At 40.4% G+C, this 23667-nt stretch overlaps 1 protein-coding gene across 1 annotated transcript; it reads left to right on the forward strand.

The window, feature by feature from the left end:
- The first annotated feature begins 308 nt into the window (after positions 1-308).
- On the forward strand, positions 309-1726 carry LOC132493496 (phosphatidylethanolamine-binding protein 1). Its single transcript, XM_060104115.1, has one exon. It carries the CDS (start codon positions 404-406, stop codon positions 965-967), a length of 564 nt encoding a protein of 187 aa, XP_059960098.1. The 5' UTR covers positions 309-403; the 3' UTR covers positions 968-1726.
- The last annotated feature ends 21941 nt before the right edge of the window (positions 1727-23667 follow it).

Consider the following 23667-nt stretch of genomic DNA (forward strand, 5'->3'; position numbering starts at 1 on the left):
CTATCCCCAAACTAAATTTGAAATAAATAATAATTTAAAAAATCACATCTGGAAGTTGTGGGATGCAGCTAAAGCATTGCTAAGAGGGAAATTTAGGGCATTATATACTTATATTAGAAGAGAGGAGAGATTTTAAATAAACAATGCAAGAATCTAGAAAAAGAGGAAATAAACCCAAAATATATAGTAATAAAAAGTAATAATAAAGAACATAAATCAATAAAATAGAAAAACATAAACTGAACAATATCAAATATTGGTTCTTTGAGAAAGAGCAATAATATTAATATATTCCTAGGTAGCGTTGCCTCGGTACAGCTTGCAGAGTGCTGGGAGGCTGGGCTGCTACCCTGCGTGAGTCTTCCCGCAGCTTTCCCTGCTGTCCGACCCTCTCGGCTTCGCGATGCCGGTGGACCTCAGCAAGTGGTCCGGGCCTTTGAGCCTGCAGGAAGTGGACGAGAGGCCGCAGCACCCGCTGCAGGTCAAATACGGCGGGGCGGAGGTTGACGAGCTGGGCAAAGTGCTGACACCCACCCAGGTTAAGAACCGGCCCACCAGCATTGCGTGGGATGGCCTTGATCCAGGTAAACTGTATACCTTGGTCTTGACAGACCCGGATGCTCCCAGCAGGAAGGACCCCAAATACAGGGAATGGCACCATTTCCTGGTGGTCAACATGAAGGGCAACGACATCAGCAGTGGCACGGTCCTCTCCGATTATGTGGGCTCTGGGCCTCCCAAGGGCACAGGCCTTCACCGCTACATCTGGCTGGTTTACGAGCAGGACAAGCCACTGAAGTGTGATGAGCCCATTCTCAGCAACCGATCTGGAGACCACCGTGGCAAATTCAAGGTGGCGAATTTCCGCAAAAAGTACGAGCTCGGGGCTCCGGTGGCCGGCACGTGTTACCAGGCCGAATGGGATGACTATGTGCCCAAGCTCTACGAGCAGCTGTCTGGGAAGTAGAGGAAAGCCAGGAGATGGACACGGTCCCAGAGTCCCCAAGCAGTGTTTCAGTTTAGTGATGCATGTAGATTTCTCCCCTTCCCCCTGCCTGAGCCCTGAGCGGTCAGATTTAGGTTTAGGGTGACTTCCTTCTGCCTGTCCTCTGTAATTGTAGGGGGTTTACGTTTTGATCACATTTGAACTCTGTTTTGGCGGGGGATATTTTGGTACTAGGATGGGGTCATCAAAATGTTAATATAAGAATAACAACCCAGACGTTAAAGAAGAAAAAAATTCTGGTAAAAAGACCAGGTCTGCAGTATTAGAACAGAGCATCAGACAATCTTTAAGGGAGGTTGAAAAAAAGAAAAGGTTGATTGCCTCTGCCTTTGTGAGCCCAAGCCCAGGATAGTCTGTGATGGCATCTTCTGGCATGTGTTTTCACGGCCCTGTCTCTCACAAAGACAACCAGGGGCCGGCACGTCTGCTAGCCCCCCATGTGATACATCTCAGGCTGGTTATTGGGTGTCAGTGTCCTGCTCTGGCTCCTTTAAAGAGCAATACTGAAAAAAGCAATAGGGAGAGAGTTGCTGTTAAAGCTTGGCCATCTAGATGAGCTGCAGGGCTGAGTGAGAGGTCATCAGAAATCCGAAAGTCTGAGCCTGTTAAATTGATCACTCTTCAGTGTAAGAAAAGCCGGTCTGGATTTGCTGAATGTTGTGTTAATTCTGCTATTTGCTTATAGTTGAATAAAAATAAAAACATTGTGTAGTTGAAAAAAAAAAATATTCCTAGGTAGACTGATAAAGAAAAATAGAGAGAAAATACAAATTAACAATATAAAGAATAGAAGAGGGGTGTCACTACAGATCTTTCAAACATTAAAAGGATAATAAAAAGGTTATTATAAACAACTTTATGTCAATAAATTTGAGAATTTAGTTGAAATAGAATTTGTGTCCTAGACACTGATATAAGAAGAAATAGAAAATCCAAATAATCCTACATCTTTTACCTATGAGGGAGGAATTAAAAACTTTCTGTAAAAAAAACCTCAAGGCTGAGATGGTTTCACTGGTGAATTTTACCGAAATTTGAAAAAGAAATAATATCAATTTTCTATACATTCTTTGAGAAAATAGAGGAGGAGGAAATATATCCCAATTTACTTTATGAGGCATTATGATGTTCTTGATAATAGCCAAGGGCATTATAAAAAAAGAAAATTACAGGGCTTCCCTGGTGGCGCTGTGGTTGAGAGTCTGCCTGCCGATGCAGGGGACACGGGTTCATACCCTGGTCCGGGAAGATCCCATATGCCACGGAGCGGCTAGGCCCGTGAGACATGGCCGCTGAGCCTGCGCGTCCAGAGCCTGTGCTCCGCAACGGGAAAGGCCACAGCAGTGAGAGGCCTGTGTACCGCAAAAAAAAAAAAAAAAAGAAAGAAAGAAAATTATAACTAATATCTCTCATGAACATCGAAAAAATATTTAACAGAATATTAGCAAACCAATCCAATGATACATAAAAATGATAATATATCATGACCAAGTAGAGTTTATTCCAGGAGTGCAATATTGGTTTAATATTTGAAAATCAGTGTAATTCATCACATTTACAAAATAAAAGAGAACAGTGACATGATCATGTCAACATATGTAGAAAAAGAACTTAAAATGACCATTCATGAAAACAAAAAAAAACACCAGTTTTAGTGAACTAGGAATGAAGAGAACTTATTTAACCTGATAAAGGTCATTTATGAAAAACCTACAACTAACTTCCTCCACCCCATTAAGTTCAGGGACAAGGCAAGACCGTCTGCTTTCACCGTTTTTCAACAACCTACTGAATGTCCTAGTCAGGGCAACAAAGAAAAATAAAAAAAGAAACAAAATCCATAGTGTTTAGAGAGGGGAAAAAAAAAAAAAAGGACTTCCGTGGTGGCGCAGTGGTTAAGAATCCGCCTGCCAATGCAGGGGACACGGGTTCAAGCCCTGGTTTGGGAAGATCCCACATGCCGGAGCAACTAAGCCCGTGCGCCACAACTACTGAGCCTGTGCTCTAGAGCCCACGAGCCACAAGTACTGAAGCCCGTGGGCCTAGAGCCCATGCTCCGACACAAGAGAAGCCCCCACAATTAGAAGCCTGAGCATGGCAACAGAGTAGCCCCCGCTGTCCGCAACTAGAAAAAGCCCGCGTGCGCAGCAACGAAGACCCAACGCAGCCAAAAATAAATAAATAAATAAATAAATTTTTAAAAAAGGAAGAAGAAGCAAAATTGTTTTTATTTATGGATGTACTAGAAACAAAGATCAGGCCTAGTCATATTTTTGATCGTGTCACCAGTCACCAAACATATAACCGTTTAGACAACTGCCAGGAAATCCTCCTAATATTCTGGGCCCGACCTTTCAGGATTTATGTCAAAACAAAGGCAACCGAACGCTGCTATGAAGGGACTGTTTTCTGTAATGGAAAGAACTGTGGGAAAAAAGTGCTCTATTGCTGGATTTACCAGTAAGAAACAGTGTGACTTTGATCAATTTACCTCATCTCTGCCTCTATATCTTCATCTGTAAAATGGGAAAGTGAATCATTTCCAACCCTAAGATTCCAATTTTTGTCCTGAATAGGCAAATATTTGTTCATTAATCTTCTAGCCCTAGAGAAAATGAGGGTAGCTGGAGCCATGCTCCATCCCAGTTTCCTGAGAGCACCGAGAGCCTTAGACTCCGTGAGCTGTACCACAAAAATATACCAAAGACACATCCACTTATCATCATCTCCCACTGTCATCTCTCACCTGCACTAGCATTTTTTTTTCTTTTCTTTTCTTTTTTGGCCGCACCACATGGCTTATGGGATCTTATTTCCCCAACCAGGGATTGAACCTGGGCCCTCAGCAGTGAGAGCGCAGAGTCCTAACCACTGGACCGCCAGGGAATTTCCCTGCAATAGCCTTTTAATTGGTCTTCCTGTTTACATTTTGCCTTCCTTCAATCCATCCTCCACCAGTAGCCAAAGAGATATTTTTTTTTTTTTTTTGCGGTATGCGGGCCTCTCACTGTTGTGGCCTCTCCCGTTGCGGAGCACAGGCTCCGGACGCGCAGGCCCAGCGGCCATGGCTCACGGGCCCAGCCGCTCCGCGGCACGTGGGATCCTCCCAGACCGGGGCACGAACCCGCATCCCCTGCATCGGCAGGCGGACTCTCAACCACTGCGCCACCAGGGAGGCCCCCAAAGAGATATTTTTAAGAATAAGTCAGAGCATATCAGTCTTCTGCTTCAATCCCTCCAATGGATTTCTCATTGATCTTGGAATTAAACCCCAATTCTTGACTGGGGCTAATAAGGCCTAAACGACGTGGGTCCTGACTACTTTTCGGACTTCACCTTTTAGGCCTTGTGTCACCTTGTTCACTACTCTCCAGTTACCCTGGCCTTCCTGTCCTGTAAGGATGCCGATCCAGTCTCTGCCTAATGGCCTTAGTCTTTACTTGGACACCCTCTTCCCAGATCTGGACATGGCTGATTCTTTCTCTTTATCCAGGTCTCAGAGAGGCCTCTTTCTACCACCCTGTCTAAAGTAGACACATCCTCTGCCTTACTTTTTAAAAACTCTCTTTCACTTTAGCCATTTTCATTTTCTTCATTCCTTAGTGCAATGGGTAATTTTCCTACTTATGCATTATCTGCTTCCTTCACCAGACTTTCTCTCTCTTGTTCACAGCTGTTTGCCTTTGTCTGGAGCAGTGTCTGGCATGGATTAGACACTCAAGATACCTTTTTTTTTGGGTGGGGGCCGCATCGCACAGCATGCGAGATCTTAGCTCCCCAAAAAGGTATCTAACCTGCGTCCCCCTGCAGAGGAAGCGGGAAGTCTTAACGACTGGACCGCCAGGGAAGTTCCTCAATATACCTTTTCGAATGAATGAATGAGCTCCACCCTATCAGACTATATATCTGGCTTGAGTGGCCACTGAACCAGCCCACCTCTCCATCAGCCTAGACCAAACCCAGACTTGTCCACAGATCCAAGTCTACTTCTTAAAGCAAGTAAATGCAAATGTATTATGCATGATGTATTTATTAAGCATCACGTAACTACTTGCTCTGTGGATACAAAGAATAAGGCAAGATTCCTACTCAGCAGGACTCACAATCAAATAATGATGGAGATAGACCAATAATAATAACTAGAATTAGAATATTATAATATTTTAATAATTATTAGAATTATAGTTTTAATACCTAAAATTTCCAGTGTTCAAAGTACTTTCCTATGAATGATATCATTCAATACCAAGAGAATAGCCATCTTCTTCTGTCATTATTTTCAACCAAAAAGAAGTCAGACAAAGGAAAGACAACAGAAGTACCCTGACACAGTGGAAAGAACATGGGAATTGGAATTCTCCAGAAGACCTACACTCATCACTTTAAAAATAACAATAATGGTGATAATAATAATAATCACTATTTACTAAGAACCTACTATGAATCCAAGCAGGACTAAGTTATGCCGTGTAGTTAACTCAGAGTCAGTATATATTAGGTGACTTTGGGAAAGTAACTTAGCCTCTTTAAACCTCAGTTTCTTGTCCCTAAAATGGTGAAAATTTACTGCATGGTTGTTGTTGGATTTTGAAATAATATACAAGGGGTAGTTGGTATATGAGAGGAACTTAAAATATTAACTATTATTTTTAACAATTACCTCAAATCAAATATTTTAGAGGAATCTGTTGGCAACAAAGGCAAGTGACCACAGTCCAGCTGTCACTTGCTCCTGACCAGAGCTATTTTGATCACTGGGGAATCTATATCCTTCCTAGGCCAGAATCAGTGAGGCTCCATACCCACTCTGGGAGTCTGCAGTTCTGAAGGATTAAAACAAAACAAAATAAACCACTAACAACTCAAACATAAATTTTACACAGTAAATTCTTAATTGCAATATTTTATTGCCTTATTACACAAATTAATGTCTCTGAGTTGCCACAAAACTGGCCCTAAGCAAGAACTCATCTACCACTCCGGAAGTGGGGGAAGGGAAGGCTCCATAAAAGAAGTGTCATTTAAAAAAAAAAAAAAAAAAAAAAGAAGTGTCATTTGAGCTGGATGGGGAAGGATGGGTAAAATTTGCCTGTAGGGCAATGAGATTTCAGCTATGGGATGAGTAACTCAGAAACACAGGATAACACAAAATATTTGGGATCCCATCTACATATTTTTAAAATAGGATTACCTTTGTGGCACTGTTTTCTTTGTTGCTGCTCTTTAAAAAAAAAATGATATTGGGCTTCCCTGGTGGCACAGTGGTTGAGAGTCCGCCTGCTGATGCAGGGGACGTGGGTTCGTGCCCCGGTCTGGGAGGATCCCACATGCCGCGCAGCGGCTGGGCCTGTGAGCCATGCACGCTGAGCCTGTGCGTCCGGAGCCTGTGCTCTGCAACAGGAGAGGCCACAACAGTGAGAGGCCCGCTTACCTCAAAAAAAGAAAAATTAAAAAAATGATATTAAAATAACTATGTTCCCTGAGAATTCAATATCAAAGTTTTTTGTTGGAGTTATTTTACATGTCAGGAAGAAGACAAGCTGGATTCATGGTCGGATGGACTACAGATCAAATAGGCAGTCAGCATGCAGATAACAGAAAATGAAATATACTGGGTTTGAGGAAGGACCAAATTTCAAACTCTTGGAACCCTGGACTTTCTTAATGAATTTCAAAGAAAATGTACTCATTGTCTGCCAAGTGGCAAATCTCTGAAGTACTATAAGAAGGCCCACAGGAGGAAAAACATCATGTTCCTCTAGAAGACCTTATATATTCTCCAGGTATCATTTTATCCATGAGAGATTGAAGAGCAGGTGCACACATCAGTGTATTCATGCAGGTCCACGCACACATTCCACTGGTAGATATAGCAATGAGGTGAAAATACCTTTTTTTTTTGCGGTACACGGGCCTCTCACTGTCATGGCCTCTCCCGTTGCGGAGCACAGGCTCCGGACGCGCAGGCTCAGCGGCCATGGCTCACAGGCCCAGCCGCTCCGCGGCATGTGGGATCTTCCTGGACCGGGGCACGAACCCATGTCCCCTGCATCGGCAGGTGGACTCTCAACCACTGCGCCACCAGGGAAGCCCCAAAAATACCATTTTTTGGTGGCATTAGTTAAAAGATGCCCAAGAACAAAATTTTCCAAAGATCTCCCCTGCTGTTCATGGTTCACCCCAGAGCATCCTGTAACATCTTTCACGAAGAGGAACTCTCCCATAATGAGCCCTTACCATATCCTAGTACTATATATAACCATGACAGGGAGGCAATATTATCTCCACTTTACATATGAGGAAACTGAGGTTCAGTCCACTCATCTAGTCAGTGTCAGAGCCAGAATTTCAATCCACATCTTTTGTCTTCACTAAGTTTCCTCCTAAGTTCCTCCTACCTTCTAAGCACTTCCTAAGACTCCTACTGAGCTAGTTGTCTGAAACCAAGAATTGACTAGAAGACAGATTCTTACACTCTGTCTGGAGCGTAGAAGACAGGGATGTCTGCTCACCACCCTACCTTTCATAACAATCATCATTAATCACCAATTATATGCCAAACATTATGTCAGACGCTGGGGATTTGAAAATGTGTAAGATATTCCTGATTTCAAAGATCTCATTATGTAGTAAGGAACTCAGTTTTATGCTGGGTCCCTGTGACACCAAATGTATTTTTTAAACCCTTTATATCTGAATCAACCTAGCCAAACAATAATGGAGCAATCCAAGCGGATAAAAAAAGAAGAATATAATGAAAAAGGAATTCTTTAGGGAAAAGGGGTAGAAAAACTATATTCCAAATTTTTCTTTCTAGTAACAACTAGGAAAAATCACCCTCATTTTATCCCTTGCTACCAGCCTTGCAGAAAGGAGCAGATGAAAATATAAACTATATGGAAATTCCCTGGTGGTCCAGTGGCAGTGGTTAGGACTCTCACTGCCAGGGGCCTGGATTCGATCCCTGGTAGGGGAAATAAGATCCCACCAGCTGCGCGGCGTGGAAAAAAAGAAAGAAAAGAAAATATAAACTATGCAACCATAGGTAATGGATTTAAGCTTTCTGGATCTGGTCCCCTTTATGGGACTGATAATTCCTTTTCTGAGTCTATATCGGAGTCACTAATAAGATCATATCAAAATCTTGCTGATGGAAGCCATGTGTTACAACCCCCTCATTTCACAGATGGGGAAATAGTTCCAGAGAGAGAAAGTGACTTGCTTAAACTGTCAGGGCTATTTAGTGGCAGATCTAGGATTAGAACCCATGCCTCCTTGTCAGGTTGGGAGTCTTCTTCCTTGACCGAGGGTACAGGGTGTGCAGGAGATTAAATATATACTAAATTATATCCATCATAGCTTACATATGTAAAGGATTTCATTGTTCTAAAAAGGGAATGGGGCCTCCCTGGTGGCGCAAGTGGTTGAGAGTCCGCCTGCCGATGCAGGGGATGCGGGTTCGTGCCCCGGTCTGGGAGGATCCCATATGCCGCGGAGCGGCTGGGCCCGTGAGCCATGGCCGCTGGGCCTGCGCATCCGGAGCCTGTGCTCCGCAACGGGAGAGGCCACAACAGTGAGAGGCCCACATACCGCAAAAAGAAAAAAATAAATAAATAAATAAAAATAAAAAGGGAATGCATGTACGTTATTCTTATTTTGAGATTTTAAACCTCAGAAGGCCCCTATGAGGCAGTAAGGGGAGATACTATTATTCCCATTTTACTGATGAGGAAAAGTGAGACTCAGAAGACACAATATTTTCACAATACCACACAGCATGCAGCAGAGACAGAACATCTATCCATGTTTTTAATTCCAATCCACTACTCATAACTCCTACACATTGAGTTTGGGGCAGGTGGAGAAACAGAATAATACACCAAAAAAATGCTTTTTGAGGCCTTAGAAAACTAACAGGACCTTAGGTATCTGACTTCGTTTGGATATGAGACATTTCTCAATAAAGGGACTTTCCCAGTTAACTGAAGCATACCCATTTACGCAGCTCCCCCTTGCCCCCTTGGCTTTAACTCTCATTTCAACTGCTTTTAATATAAGGCCTTCCAATGTGCTTCACTATTTGGAACAACTTTTCTGAAAAGCAATTTAGCAATAATTTAGTCTAAGAAGTAGTCAGGAATGTTTACAAACATTTAGCTACAAATATATTCATTGCTGCATTACCTACAACTCCCCCTCTCCTGTTCTTTTTTTTTTTTTTTTTTTTTTGCGGTACGCAGGCCTCTCACTGTTGTGGCCTCTCCCATTGCAGGGCACAGGCTCCGGATGTGCCGGCTCAGCAGCCATGGCTCACGGGCCCAGTCGCTCCATGGCATGTGGGATCCTCCCAGACTGGGGCACGAACCCGTATCCCCTGCATCGGCAGGCGGACTCTCAACCACTGCGCCACCAGGGAAGCCCTCCCCTGTTTTTTTAAGCTGAAAATTTTTAACAATAAGGGATTCGTTGAATACATCATGATGCATGCATGTACTGGAGTTCTACTCAGCCATTTAAAATTACGTTGTAGGGGCTTCCCTGGTGGCGCAGCGGTTGAGAATCTGCCTGCTAACGTAAGGGACTCGGGTTCAAGCCCTGGTCTGGGAAGATCCCACATGCCGCGGAGCAACTAGGCCCGTGAGCCACAACTACTGGGCCTGCGCATCTGGAGCCTGTGCTCCGCAACAAGAGAGGCCGTGATAGTGAGAGGCCCACACACCGCGATGAAGAGTGGCCCCCGCTTGCCACGACTAGAGAAAGCCCTCGCACAGAAACGAAGACCCAACGCAGCAAAAATAAATAAATAACTTAATAAACTCCTACCCCCAACATCTTCTTTAAAAATAAATAAATAAATAAATAAAATTACGTTGTAGTGGATAGATATTACACGAAAATCTGTTCTCAAAATGTTAAGTGAAAAATCCATATATAAGCTTGTTTTTGTAAAACAAAACTATACACAGATGCACACACTAAGATGCTATCTCTAAGTGTTAGGATTATGGGTATTTTTTCTTCTTTTTGATTAAGTGTACTTTCTAATATTTTCCCCCCAAAATGCATTGCTCTTTAAATTAAGAAAATGTTATTTTCACTTTTAAAAAATGCTTACACCGTGCAATTCAATAGTAAAAATATAAAAAACAATCTGCTTTAAAAATGGGCAGATCTGAACAGACATTTTCCAGAGAAGACATACAGATGGTCAACAGGTACATGAAAAGGTGCTCAACATCACTAATCATCAGGGAAATGCAAATTAAAACCACAATGAGATATCATCTCACACCTGTTAGAATGGTTATTAATAAAAAGACAAGAAATAACAAGTGTTGCCAAGGATGTGGAGAAAAGGGAATGCTGTGCGCTGTTGGTAGAATGTAAATTGTTGCAGCCACTATGGAAAACAGTATGGAGGTTCCTCAAAAAATTAAAAATAGAACTACCATATGATCCAGCAATTCTACTTCTGGACATTTATCCAAAGGAAATGAAAAACAATAACTTGAAAAGATCTATGCACCCCCATGTTCACTGCAGTATTATTTACCATAGTCAAGATATGGAAGCAACCTAAGTGTCCATCTATGGATAAATCGCTAAAATATATATATATATATATAAAATTCAATCATAAACAGAAGGAAATCTTGCCATTTGGGGCAACATGGATGGATCTAAAGGGTACTATGCTAGGGAAATAAGTCATATAAAGAAAGACAAATACTGTATGGTCTCACTTATATGTGGAATCCAAACAACAACAGCAACAGCTAACTCATAGATACAGAGATGGGAGGTGGGGTTGGGCAAAATGGGTAAAGGTGGTTAAAAGGTACCAATTACCAGTTATAAAGTACAGTTGACCTTGAACAACATGGGTTTAAGCTGCACTAGGTCCACTTACATGTGAATTTTTTTCAATACTGAATACTACAGTGCTAAACGATCTGCAGTTGATTGAATCAGTGGATGTGGACCCTTGGATACGGAGGGCAGACTGTACAGTCATGTGGATTTTCAACTGTGCAAAGGGTCAGCACCCCTAATTCCTGCATTGTTCAAGGGTCAACTGCAAATAAGTCGTGGGGATGTAATGTACAGTATGGTGGCTATAGTTAATGATATTGTACTGTAGGTTTGAAAGTTGCTGAATGAGAACCTGCTGTATAACACAGGGAACTCTACTCAGTGCTCTGTGGTGACCTAAATGGGAAGTAAATACAAAAAAGAGGGGATTATATATATATATATATATATATATATATATATATATATATATATATATATATATATATATATATATGTAGAGCTGATTCACTTTGCCATGCAGCAGAAACTAACACAACATTGTAAAGCGACTATACTCCAGTAAAAATTAATAAAAAAATAAATACGTTAGGGCTTCCATGGTGGCGCAGTGGTTGAGAGTCCGCCTGCCGATGCAGGGGACACGGGTTCGTGCCCCGATCCCGGAAGATCCCACATGCCGCGGAGCGGCTGGGCCCGCGAGCCATGGCCGCGGAGCCTGTGTGTCCGGAGCCTGTGCTCCGCAACGGGAGAGGCCACAGCAGTGAGAGGCCCGCGTACAGCAAAAAAAAAAAAAAAAATAAAAATAAAATAAATAAATAAATACGTTAAAAAAAAAAAAGAAAGTTGGGGCTTCCCTGGTGGTGCAGTGGTTGAGAGTCCACCTGCCGATGCAGGGGACGCGGGGTTCGTGCCCCGGTCCGGGAGGATCCCACATGCCGCAGAGCGGCTGAGCCCGTGAGCCATGGCCACTGAGCCTGCGCGTCCGGAGCCTGCGCGTCCGGAGCCTGCGCTCCGCAACGGGAGAGGTCACAACAGTGAGAGGCCCGCGTACCGCAAAAAAAAAAAAAAAAGTTGCTGAGAGAATAGAACTTAAAAGTTCTCATCACAAGAAAAAAAAATCCTAACTATGTGGTGATGGATGTTGACTTACTGTGGTTATCATTTCACAATACATGCATATAGCGAATCATGTTGTACACCTGAAACTAATATAATGTTATATGTCAATTATAGCTCAATTTAAAGGACATTTTAAATTGAGCTATAATATAAATATATATTATATATTTATATTATAGCTAAATATATATATATATATATATATATATATATATATATACAGCTAAAAATATATATATACATTCTTTTCATCTTCAGAGGAACATCACTTCATTTTCCTGATAGCCCAGTCATCAGCATGAACCTGTTACTGCCCAGACAGGAGCTATGCACTCAGAATGTATTGAGATGTATAGGGCTTGTTTCCACTACATTACACAGTCTTGGGCCAGTGTGCTCTTTGAGTTCCCATGACTGCATTTTATAGTCTTTCTATTGGTTATCTCAAAATCAGCTTTTCCATCCTGTCACCATCAATTATTATCTCAAAATCAGCTCTTCCGTCCTGTTGCCACAAATGCCACCCTTCCCCCAACTTCTAGCCCACAGCTTCTAATCTGAAGTGGGGTGGGAAATTGGATCATCAAAAAATGAGAATCATTTATAAAAGAAATGCATGGGAAAGTCATCAAGAAAGTATGTAGCAAATCAAAACTACAATGAGATATCATCTCACACCGGTCAGAATGGCCATCATCAAAAAATCTAGAAACAATAAATGCTGGAGAGGGTGTAGAGAAAAGGGAACACTCTTGCACTGCTGGTGGGAATGTAAATAGATACAGCCACTATGGAGAACAGTATGGAGGCTCCTTAAAAAACTACAAATAGAACTACCACACGACACAGCAATCCCACTACTGGGCATATACCCTGAGAAAACCATAATTCAAAAAGAGTAATGTGCCAAAATGTTCATTGCAGCTCTATTTACAATAGCCAGGACATGGAAGCAACCTAAGTGTCCATCAACAGATGAATGGATAAAGAAGATATGGCACATATATACAATGGAATATTACTCAGCCATAAAAAGAAATGAAATTGAGTTATCTGTAGTGAGGTGGATGGACCTAGAGTCTGTCATACAGAGTGAAGTAAGTCAGAAAGAGAAAAACAAATACCATATGCTAACACATATATATGGAATCTAAGGGGAAAAAAAGGTTATGAAGAACCTAGGGGTAAGACGGGAATAAAGACACAGACCTACTAGAGCATCGACTTGAGGATATGGGGAGGGGGAAGGGTAAGCTGGGACAAAGTGAGAGAGTGGCATGGACATATATACACTACCAAACGTAAAATAGATAGCTAGTGGGAAGTAGCCGCATAGCACAGGGAGATCAGCTAGGTGGTTTGTGACTGCCTGGAGGGGTGGGATAGGGAGGGTGGGAGGGAGGGAGATGCAAGAGGGAAGAGATTTGGGAACATATGATTATGTATAACTGATTCACTTTGTTATAAAGCAGAAACCAGCACACCATTGTAAAGCAATTATACTCCAATAAAGATGCTAAAAAAGTATGTAGTACTATGCAAATATTTAAGCTCCAATTATTTTATGCCTTTTATATCATTTTATAAATGGATTTACACTTATACGATTGATTGCACCTCAGTTTCCTCATTTGGGAAGGGGGTACATTATGTACCTACCTCATACACTTGTTGTGACAGTCAAAGGTGCTATTATTTGTCAGGCACTTATACCAGAGTCTGGCATATATTAAATCATGAGTAAGTGCTTGTTAAAGAAAAATAAATGAATGATTAGAGTTAAGTAAAAGCACGTGGGCTCAGAATCAGAGCTTGAAGGGCTTTGACATGAATAAAATGCTTGAGTTTTACAGAATGATCTCTGACATCTATCTTCTTTGCTTGGAAATTTTTCTGGTTTACTTGGTGGTCCTCAGGCCTATTATACCAGGCGGTGCTACACAGTGTGTGCACATACACACACACACACAGTGCATACCTGGCAGTACACCCATCACCCTTCCTCTTCTCTCTCTTCTATGATTCCCTGAGCTATCATAGTCAAAGATTTACAAAAGGAAGTAATATGACTTAAGATATGATGTTATACCCAGGACGCTTCTAGAGTGAAGCAACATGTCTCAACACAATAATAACTAAGATAATACATACTGTGCATTGAACATACTCACTGCCATCTGCGCATAGCACTTTACATATATTAAGTCATTTAACTTCGACAACAATCATCCGAAGTAGGGACTACTGAGATTCCCTGTCTATGGATACAGAAAACAGGTCTGCAGAAGCTAGCTAATTTGCCCAAGGTCATGCAGCACTACTCACACTGGCTCTGAGGCCGTGGTTGGAGAGCTTTGTTTTCAAGTCATTCTATTGTTATGTGGGTGCATATTATTCTCAGAAGGAAGTAATCCCTAGTAGAATGAGCATTAATTGCTTGGCCTCAAATTAGAAGTCTCTGGTGATCTCAGTTTTACTTCCTCTCCTTTGCATAGAACACTGGTTATCCTAATTTGTTTCAGGAATTACTGGAGATGTGAGAAACTTCTCCAGGGAACCCTGCTTAGTACTCTGCCCTCAGAGGCAAAAGTCCTGTGTTTGAGTCCTGCCTTCTCATTCTTGTTGCCGGGTGAGCACAGAGACTGGATTCAAACTCTTCAAGCATCGCTTTCCTTATATTCTTTTTTTTTTTTTTTTTTTTTTTTTTTTTGCGGTATGCGGGCCTCTCACTGCTGTGGCCTCCCCCGTTGCGGAGCACAGGCTCCGGACGCGCAGGCTCCGGACGCGCAGGCTCAGCGGCCATGGCCCACGGGCCCAGCCGCTCCGCGGCACACGGGATCCTCCCAGACCGGGGCACGAACCCGCATCCCCTGCATCAGCAGGCGGACTCCCAACCACTTGCGCCACCAGGGAGGCCCGCTTTCCTTATATTCTAAGTGGAGACAGTGACAGCTGAGTTTGTTGTGAGGGCCAAATGCACTAATGTTTGAGAAAGTGTCTTGTAAACCTTAATGACCACAAACAGGAGTTAGGATTACTGTTTATTGAAAAAATGTCCTTTTGACGAACCCCAGCTACAACTGTATGGTGATGGCTGATTCCACTTCCACAAATGGCAGCCTCAGCCATCCATGCCACTCAGAGAACATCTGAGTTGGGCGGCTTTGGGACTGACGTGCCCAGAGTCAGATCCCATCAGGATGCAGATATATTGTCCTCCATATCTTCAAAGCACCTAGTCTACAGAAATGTGCTTGAACTGTAGCAATGATGGGTACAGTCAGATATCAGGAAGAACTTCACTAAGTAGATTAAGTTAATTAGAAACTCTGAGAACTCCCTTTCTGGCATATTTAAAAATAAAATAGGTCCTTCTACCTTGAATAAAATAGGTAAGGTTTCAAGAATTGACCTGACCAGAGGTAGAGGCTTGGATGAAATGACCTCCTAGGGTCTTTTCTACTTCTGTATGGCCCTGATGTTCTAGCATTAGACTCCTTTGCTCAGTGTTGCCAATCATCCTCATGTAGATGACTTGGGCTCTTTGTCCATTAGATCAGATGCATCCACAATACCAAAGACAGCTCATTAGGACTGTCTAATTTCTTTCATGTATTTTCAAGCACAGTTTCCAAAAAGCACATGTTGACTTTTATATACTTCAGAACGCAAGGGACTATGGCACTCAATTTCTCCAGAAAAGTCTGTAATGATTACTTATGATAATAATAAGTATCATATCTATATAGTGCTTTTTACCCTCCAGTATATTCTATTTTATTAGATTTCAGAGCCACTAGTACAAACAAGCAATTATTATGGTCCATATTTTACAAAAGACAAAATGAAGACAGAGGCTTAGCAAGCTGCCTAAGACAGCACACTCAGTTAGTAACTGAGCCAACTTCAGGATCCAGACCATGTTTCAGTGCTCACAGAAAAAAATCCAGTTTCATTGCATGGACCACCTAAGATAGAAGCAGGATAAGATGGGGTAAGGAATTCCAGTGTTTACGCAGCTACTTATCCATCCAGTCCCCAGAAATTCTAGGTAATTCTCTCCAAGCTAGATCTACTTTTCTGGAATAAGACATTCTGCCCATTCTGACCACAGAAAACCTGGCCAAGTATTACTCTTGCCCTATGTGGGAATCTCCCATACATAGCAGCTCCCCAACAGCATATCCTGGAATCTTCTTGCAAAGATCACCTCTAGATGGAGGCTCTAACTCTAGGAAGCCTAAGGTTCCATCCTGCCTTAACAGAGAATTAACAACCGGCTGAGGTTGCAGAAGGGCAGTTGCAATTTGACTTGCAATAGATAGAAAACATAAAATGGCATCATTGCAGAGTACATCATAACTTCTAAGATGTTACTGAAAAGTTCTCAACTTTAGACAATTTTCAAATCACATTTAAGAGGTAGAAGGAAGATCACATAACTACATGCAACATAGGAAGCTGAGATTCATCTTGCAGTGTGAGCTGGTACCCATCCCAGATCCAGGGCGCTGTGGAACCATGACAGGAGACTAACTCATTAGAAGAATCCTGTATTTGGTGTGGGTAGTGGATGATGATGGAAACCTTAGCTTTAACTATTTTTCCTGTTTTGTGTTTCAATTTTTTTAGACACCATCATTCTGTTAACAACAGTAGCTTCCTTCATATGACTTTTGTGGCGCTGAAACATTAAAGCACATTAAAAAAAAATCACAAAACCAAGCTAAAGAACACAATTTTCAGATGGGTCTACACTGACAAAATAGAAAACTTCCAACAATAGTAAATCTAAATAAAATGGACCTTTACCCATATAAACCCATTAATGCTGTTCTAACGTTGCCCTTCTTTACAGAATTAAAGATCTCTAGTTTAATTGAAGACTTTTTGCCCAGAAAATTTTTAGCATCACAAAATTCAACCAGTCTAGATCAAAATAAATATCTATTTCTATATAATAAATTCTCAATAATTTGAAAGAATAGAAATAAGAAATTATTCAATATTCAGAATTATGGTTTGTTTAAAAATCACACATATTTTTTCATGTACATTGCATATTATAAGGTAAGATATATCTGGGAATTAATAAGGAGAATGAAACATGTAGTTGAGATATTACAATTCAAAATAAGCCTATGTTACATAATAATGATTTTTAAACACAAAAGCTTCACGTTATTTCATTTATTTCAAATATTGCTCAAACAGCATCACAATTTTTAAGTGTTGGCTATAAAATGATCAGGTTAGTACATCCATTATATGTTTTACTCTGTATTAACAGATTATGTCTACATCTTCAGAGACAAATTTGGATTAAATTCTTATATAATTTTACCACTGAGCTAAAAATAAATATGGGAAAATATTGGTCTGATTCTTTGAAGGATTTTTTAAATTAGAAATAACGTATTAAAATAAAGTTTTATGTAAACTTAATATGGCATAATTGGGGCATAGATTTATGTGATCCCCAAAGCAAAAACTCAATCACCAAAAATCAAAAACCAAATAAACAAACTAAAAACAAAACAAGCTTTTTTAAAAAAGATTAAGCCATGGAATTTCAAATTATAAATAATAATTATTCCAAATTCATTTCTATAACCCATCACTTACAATATCTTTTTTCAAACTGGCCAACAGAAGTGTGCTTTATGAATCTCAGCAAATTTATAGGTCTCCTTCTGTATCCATTTGCCTACTTGGAACGAATGTTTTCCCAAATTAACATAATTCTTTTACGTTTTTAAAAAGAGATCAAAAGACATAGTACCCTAATAAGACAAGACACTTGGAAACCACACACACACAAAGTAAAATTACAACTGAAGTTTTTTTTTCATAGTAAGGTTGATAAAATAAAATCACATTTTATAGCATTTTTTCACACAAAAAGATTTCAAAGTGCATCAAACTAAGATTTGCTTCAGTCATTACTGATGTGTGTTCATCCCTGCAGAGGAAATATGGAATATGATTAACAGCAAAAGTATACTTCCAATATTACTGTCCTTCTGGACCAAGAAATTAAAAAAGAATCCTCAGAAGAAAATGTTAAGTGGAGTCAATTGCGGCAGCAGCTCTTTAAACTGACCAGACTAGGATTCTGCCCATCTTCATGCATGGAGCTTTTCTGTATCAGGAGCTGGGTGGGCACAAAGCCTTGCACAATCTCACCCCCAGCCTCAGTGTGTCTCCAAAACAACTTTCTGGAGGCTTTGATTTTGAAAGTCTTGTCTTTGAAATAAAGCAACCTGTGTAGGGTTCATCTGTAATCCTGACGCTTTACAAGAGTATTAGAACACAATGAACCCTAAGGTTAGCCAGAGAGGACATAATCCCTTCTGCTTGACAGGCAAAAATGCAGACCCAGACTCAACTTTCTTCCTAGATCCATGTTACTGTGCTTCTTCCCATCCATTGCTTGGTGCGTAACCACAGTTACAATTAAGATGATACAGCCGGATGACATACCCTAACTCAAATAGCTTAGAGTTAGCCATATTTTCCAGTCCATATTTTCTATTGCCCTCAAATGGTATTATGGGCTGGACATTTGTGTTCTCCCAAAATTCATATGTTGAAGCCCTAACTCCTAAATGTGATGGTATTAGGAGGCCTTTGGGAAGTAAATTAGGTGTAGACAAAGTCTACATATCCCATTATGGGGCTTCACTACATCAGAGTGAAGCCCCATAATGGGATTAGTGTCCCTATAAGAAGATGAAGAGGGACCAGAGCTTGCTCTCTCCATGCACACGTGCTGAGGATAAGCCATGGGAGCACACAACAAGAAGGGGACAGTCTACAAGTCAGGAAACTGGCTCTCACCAGGAACCAAATCTGCCAGGACCTTGATTTTGGACTTCTAGCCTCTAGGATTCTGAGAAATAAATGTCTGCTACTTAAGCCACCCAGTCTGTGGTATTTTGTTATAGCAGCTTGAGCTGACTAAGACAAATGGCATAAATGTCTTTCTAAACAAAAACACCTGAGGACTGTTATTCATTCATTTGCTTATTTATTGAATAAAACTGAACTGAGTGCTGTTATGTGCCAGGCACTGCTGTAGGCACAGAGGATCAGCAGTGCATGTCAGGTGAGGAAAGCCCAAATCCCTGCTCTCAGGGAGTTTACATTCTTCCTCAAAGTTATCTTCCAAGACCACACTGGGAACATCCCACCAAATTAGCTAGTTTTACAAAAGGACCAAATTTGTGTGTGCATGTTATTGGTAAAATGGATTTGCACTGTACCTTGACTCTAAAGGGTCCTTGTGTTTTTAAAGACATTACGTCCCACACCCAAGCTGTTATGTCACAGAAATGGAAATGGGGCACTTGCTGGGAGGAAAACGTGAACTTAGTATTTATACATCCTTGCATTATTTAGTTGAAATGAACATGTATTAATTTTGTCAGTAAATATAATTCCATAAAAAGTTTTTTTTAACTTTACTATCAGTATTCCTGAGAGACTGAAGCAAGACAAATGGAAGTGAACGAGGTTCAGAGAAAGACCCTGAGTTATGAGGAAAGAAGAGAATTGTCTCACAGATACTCCTTCCCCAGTACCTAATGAAGTGACAACAAAGTTCTCTAGTAGCAACTAACAAGGGAAGGGGCACAGCTGACACTGGAAGTAAGGCTCAAAAAGCGGCAGCTAAAAAAGGAAATAAATTCTGGGGTGGAGTTGGGCAGCAGAATGGCAAGGCCACTAACTGCATCCTGACTTCTCAAAAGCTCTCATGATACGTCACACCCATCCTGAGAATTCTCACTTAAAAGTCGAAACCTGGTAAGAAGATGACGGTGGATATCCTAGTGTTTTCCTTCTTTACTTGGAAATAGTGGAAACTGCCACAAGCTGCTTGAGAGAAACATAGGAAGTGGACAAGGAGGCTACCTCTGGCAGAAGTGGAGACTCCAAGGTATGTCCTGAATAGGGTATGGCTCTGAAGCCAGAAGTTATCCATCTAGCACAAGGAGATCCACCCCCCACAGGAACCAGGTGCTGTGAACACTGGTCCAGGACAACTAATGCAACTACCAAAGGGAGAGCAGAGTCCAAACTATCTAACAAAGCCTGCCTCAGGTGAGTCCTCTCTGCTCCCTTGCTCTCAGGCTATAAGAAAAAACTGGATAGCTCTTAAAGCATAGACCTTAAGGAAAAAACAAATGATACTGTGAGATGAGAGTCAAGACAACACTAACACTGTAAGAGCAAAGAGAGAGAAAATTTAACATAGATAGAACTGCCAAAGCATGATCAAGATAAAAAGAAATGGAATGGCACAATACAAGTCTATACAAGACACACACACACACACACACACACACACACACACAAACAGCATGCAAAAGACACACAAATAACCAGCTTAGAAAACACAACTCAAGAAAGAGAAGAGGGCTTCCCTTGTGGCGCAGTGGTTGAGAGTCCGCCTGCTGATGCAGGGTACACGGGTTTGTGCCCCGGTCTCGGAAGATCCCGCATGCCACGGAGCGGCTAGGCCCGTGAGCCGTGGCCGCTGAGCTTGCGCATCTGGAGCCTGTGCTCCTCAACGGGCAAGGCCACAACAGGGAGAGGCCCGCGTACTGAAAAAAAAAAAAAAAAAAAAAAAAGAAAGAGAAGAAAAATTCTTCACATGTGCATTTAACTAAAAAATAACTGAATAAGAATGAGTTCAAAAGATGATCAAAAAAACTAAAATGAGATGAAAAAAGAAACAACAGATCAAAGGAAACAAATAGATGCCAAAACAACATTAAAAAAATTATAGAGAAGTAAAAATACCAAAGGGATAGAATAGACAGAGCTGAAAATAAATCACAGTTGTATAATAAAAGTTGAAATAAATGAAGTAAATGTATGTGAAAAAGACGAAGTAAATCAGGGAGAAGCCAATGAACATGGAGGATAAAAATAAATAATAATAATAATAGGTATCTTTAAAGCAACAAACCCAACAAATAAACTGGGAAAAAGTATTAAAAGACCTAACAAAAGAAAATTTCCTTAAAATATTAGTACCCTTTAAAATAGCGAATATTATGTGCCAGACACTATTCTATACACTTTACACACATTAACTAAAATCATCCTGACAATTCTATGCAGTAGATATAATTATTTATTTACAGATAAAGAAACTGAGGCATAAAGAGATTAAGTAACTTGCTAAGATCTTACAGTTAATAATATTAAGCCAGGTAGAACTGAAAATGTCTATTGAAAAGCACACACTGGGTTCTAGAAATATGGAATGTAAAATTCACAAGGCCAAAATATAACATCAAGGATAAAGAAAAAACTTTTCACACATTCAGTCAGAAAATGTAAATTACCTACAATAGGAAGTAATCATGCCGACATCCTTCTCCACAATAATATTCAATGCCAGAAAGATAATGGAGAAATAACTACATAGTTCTTTAGAAATAAAGTGTGACCCAAGAATATCATGCTTATTCAAATATAAAGGCAACATACATAAAAGAACTCAATGAAACAGTACCAGTAAGTTGTTTTATAAGAAAAAAAAAGTGTTTACAATGAAATCCAGCCAATTATAAAATAAATCCAAACAAAGAACTCAAGGGTGGAGAAACTGTGGTAAAAGAATATAATAAAAAGTACACAACTAGACAGTAGCTATGAATTATGACTATAGAAATGATACAAAACCTGGTAATGTACAAATAATAATAACATAACCAATAAACAATAGCAAATAATGTGATACAACAATAAAAATCAAAATGAAGGAGAAGTAGGTGGGAGAAAAAAAAAGAGTGCTTGCATGCGGGGAAATAAATCAATATTGCCTAAAACAGAATCATTCAGGGTGAAAAATAAGGGCTAAAACTTCTTAAGGTGCTTCATAATCTCTTCTTAAAATTAGAAGGGATATTTTAAGAAATATTTCCTGTGATAAAGAAATGTTTATTTGAAGTTTAGTAATTCTTTCAATTTCTTTTTCTTCTTTCAATTTAAGTCAAATTAAATGCAATCATTCTGTTTCAAAATAGCAGTATGATCTCATTTTGTGTTACAGCAATAACATATTGAGTATCTCTCACCATCCCTTCATTTATCCATCGATTCATTGTTCTATTTGTATGTGCCTTAAAAAAGTCTTTAAAATCACAAACTTTTTTAAAGGCATAAACTATCTTTAAAAGCAAAAACAATAAAGTGATTTTTATGTAAAAAGAAAAACAAAGTTATAATAATGGATTTGGGGAGCTGGATGGGGCTTTAAAAATCTCCTCCTCGTAATTTTACATGGTAAAAGAACAAATGTATAAAATGGTGCAGCCACTATGAAAAACAGTATGGAGCTTCCTCAAAAAAATTAAAAATAGAACTACCATACGATTCAGCAATTCTACTTCTGGGTATTTTGCAAAGAAAACAAAAACACTAATTCTAAAAGATTTATGGACTCCTATGCTCATTGCAGCATTATTCACAATAGCCAAGATATGCAACCAACCTAAGTGCCTATCAATACATGAATGGATAAAGAATATGTGGTATATATATATACACACACACAATGGAATATTACTCAGCCTTAAAAAAATGAAATCTTGCCTTTTGTGACAACATGGATGGACCTGGAGGGTATTATTCTTAGTGAAATAAGTCAGACAGAGAAAGACAAAAAACAAATGATTTCACTTATATGTGGACTCTATAAAATAATACAAATGAACAAACATAACGAAACAGAAACAGAGTCATAGATACAGAAAACAAATACGTGGTTGTCAGAGGGGAGAGGGGTGTTGAGAGAAAAAGGTGAGGGAGATTAAGAGGTACAAATTTTCAGTTACAAAATAAATGAGTCACTGGTATGAAATGTAAAAAACAAAACAAAACCAGAAAGAGATTAAGTACTAAGGGACACAAAGGTTATTGTGATCGGAGCCAATGTTCATTCCATTCCAGTATTCTGATTTCCTATTAGGAATTTAAGCAGTGTAAAAAAGCATCAAAAAGAAAGTTTAAAAAAAGTTAAAAAAAAATCACACCAAGACCTACCATCATTACCATTAGAAATAACCATCATTACCATTAGGTGAACATTATTTCACAGAATTTTTATCCAGTTATTCAGATATAAGAATCAGTGGCGGGCCTCCCTGGTGGCGCAAGTGGTTGAGAGTCCGCCTGCCGATGCAGGGGATACGGGTTCGTGCCCCGGTCTGGGAGGATCCCATATGCCGCGGAGCGGCTGGGCCCGTGAGCCATGGCCGCTGAGCCTGCGCGTCCGGAGCCTGCGCGTCCGGAGCCTGTGCTCCGCAACGGGGGAGGCCACAACAGTGAGAGGCCCGCATACCACAAAAAAAAAAAAAAAAAAAAAGAATCAGTGGCTAGACGGATAGATAGTTGAGCAGATAGAAATAATACGATAAAAGTGAAATGAGATTATATGTGCTATTTACTAACAAAAAGATTCCATTTAATTCCTAAACTATGATATTGTCCAAAGTGATGTAAGATATCAGGCCCAGATCTTTGAACATCCAGTTTAGGGTCTATGCCCTCAAGTATAATTACTTCACTGGATACATACAGTGCCGGGCAGTCCCACTTCCACACACACACACACACACACACACACACACACGGTCTACTCGCCTGGTGATCTACAGCATCCTGAGGTCTGACTGAAGTGAGTCTTGTCTGCACCCACAGAAGGGATTTCC

The sequence above is a fragment of the Mesoplodon densirostris genome, chromosome 7 (assembly GCF_025265405.1).
Source record: "Mesoplodon densirostris isolate mMesDen1 chromosome 7, mMesDen1 primary haplotype, whole genome shotgun sequence".
NCBI lineage: Eukaryota > Metazoa > Chordata > Mammalia > Artiodactyla > Ziphiidae > Mesoplodon > Mesoplodon densirostris.

Bases quoted from the DNA above. Each gene is read 5' to 3' on its own strand.
- LOC132493496 (XM_060104115.1), top strand. From the start codon at position 404: ATGCCGGTGGACCTCAGCAAGTGGTCCGGGCCTTTGAGCCTGCAGGAA.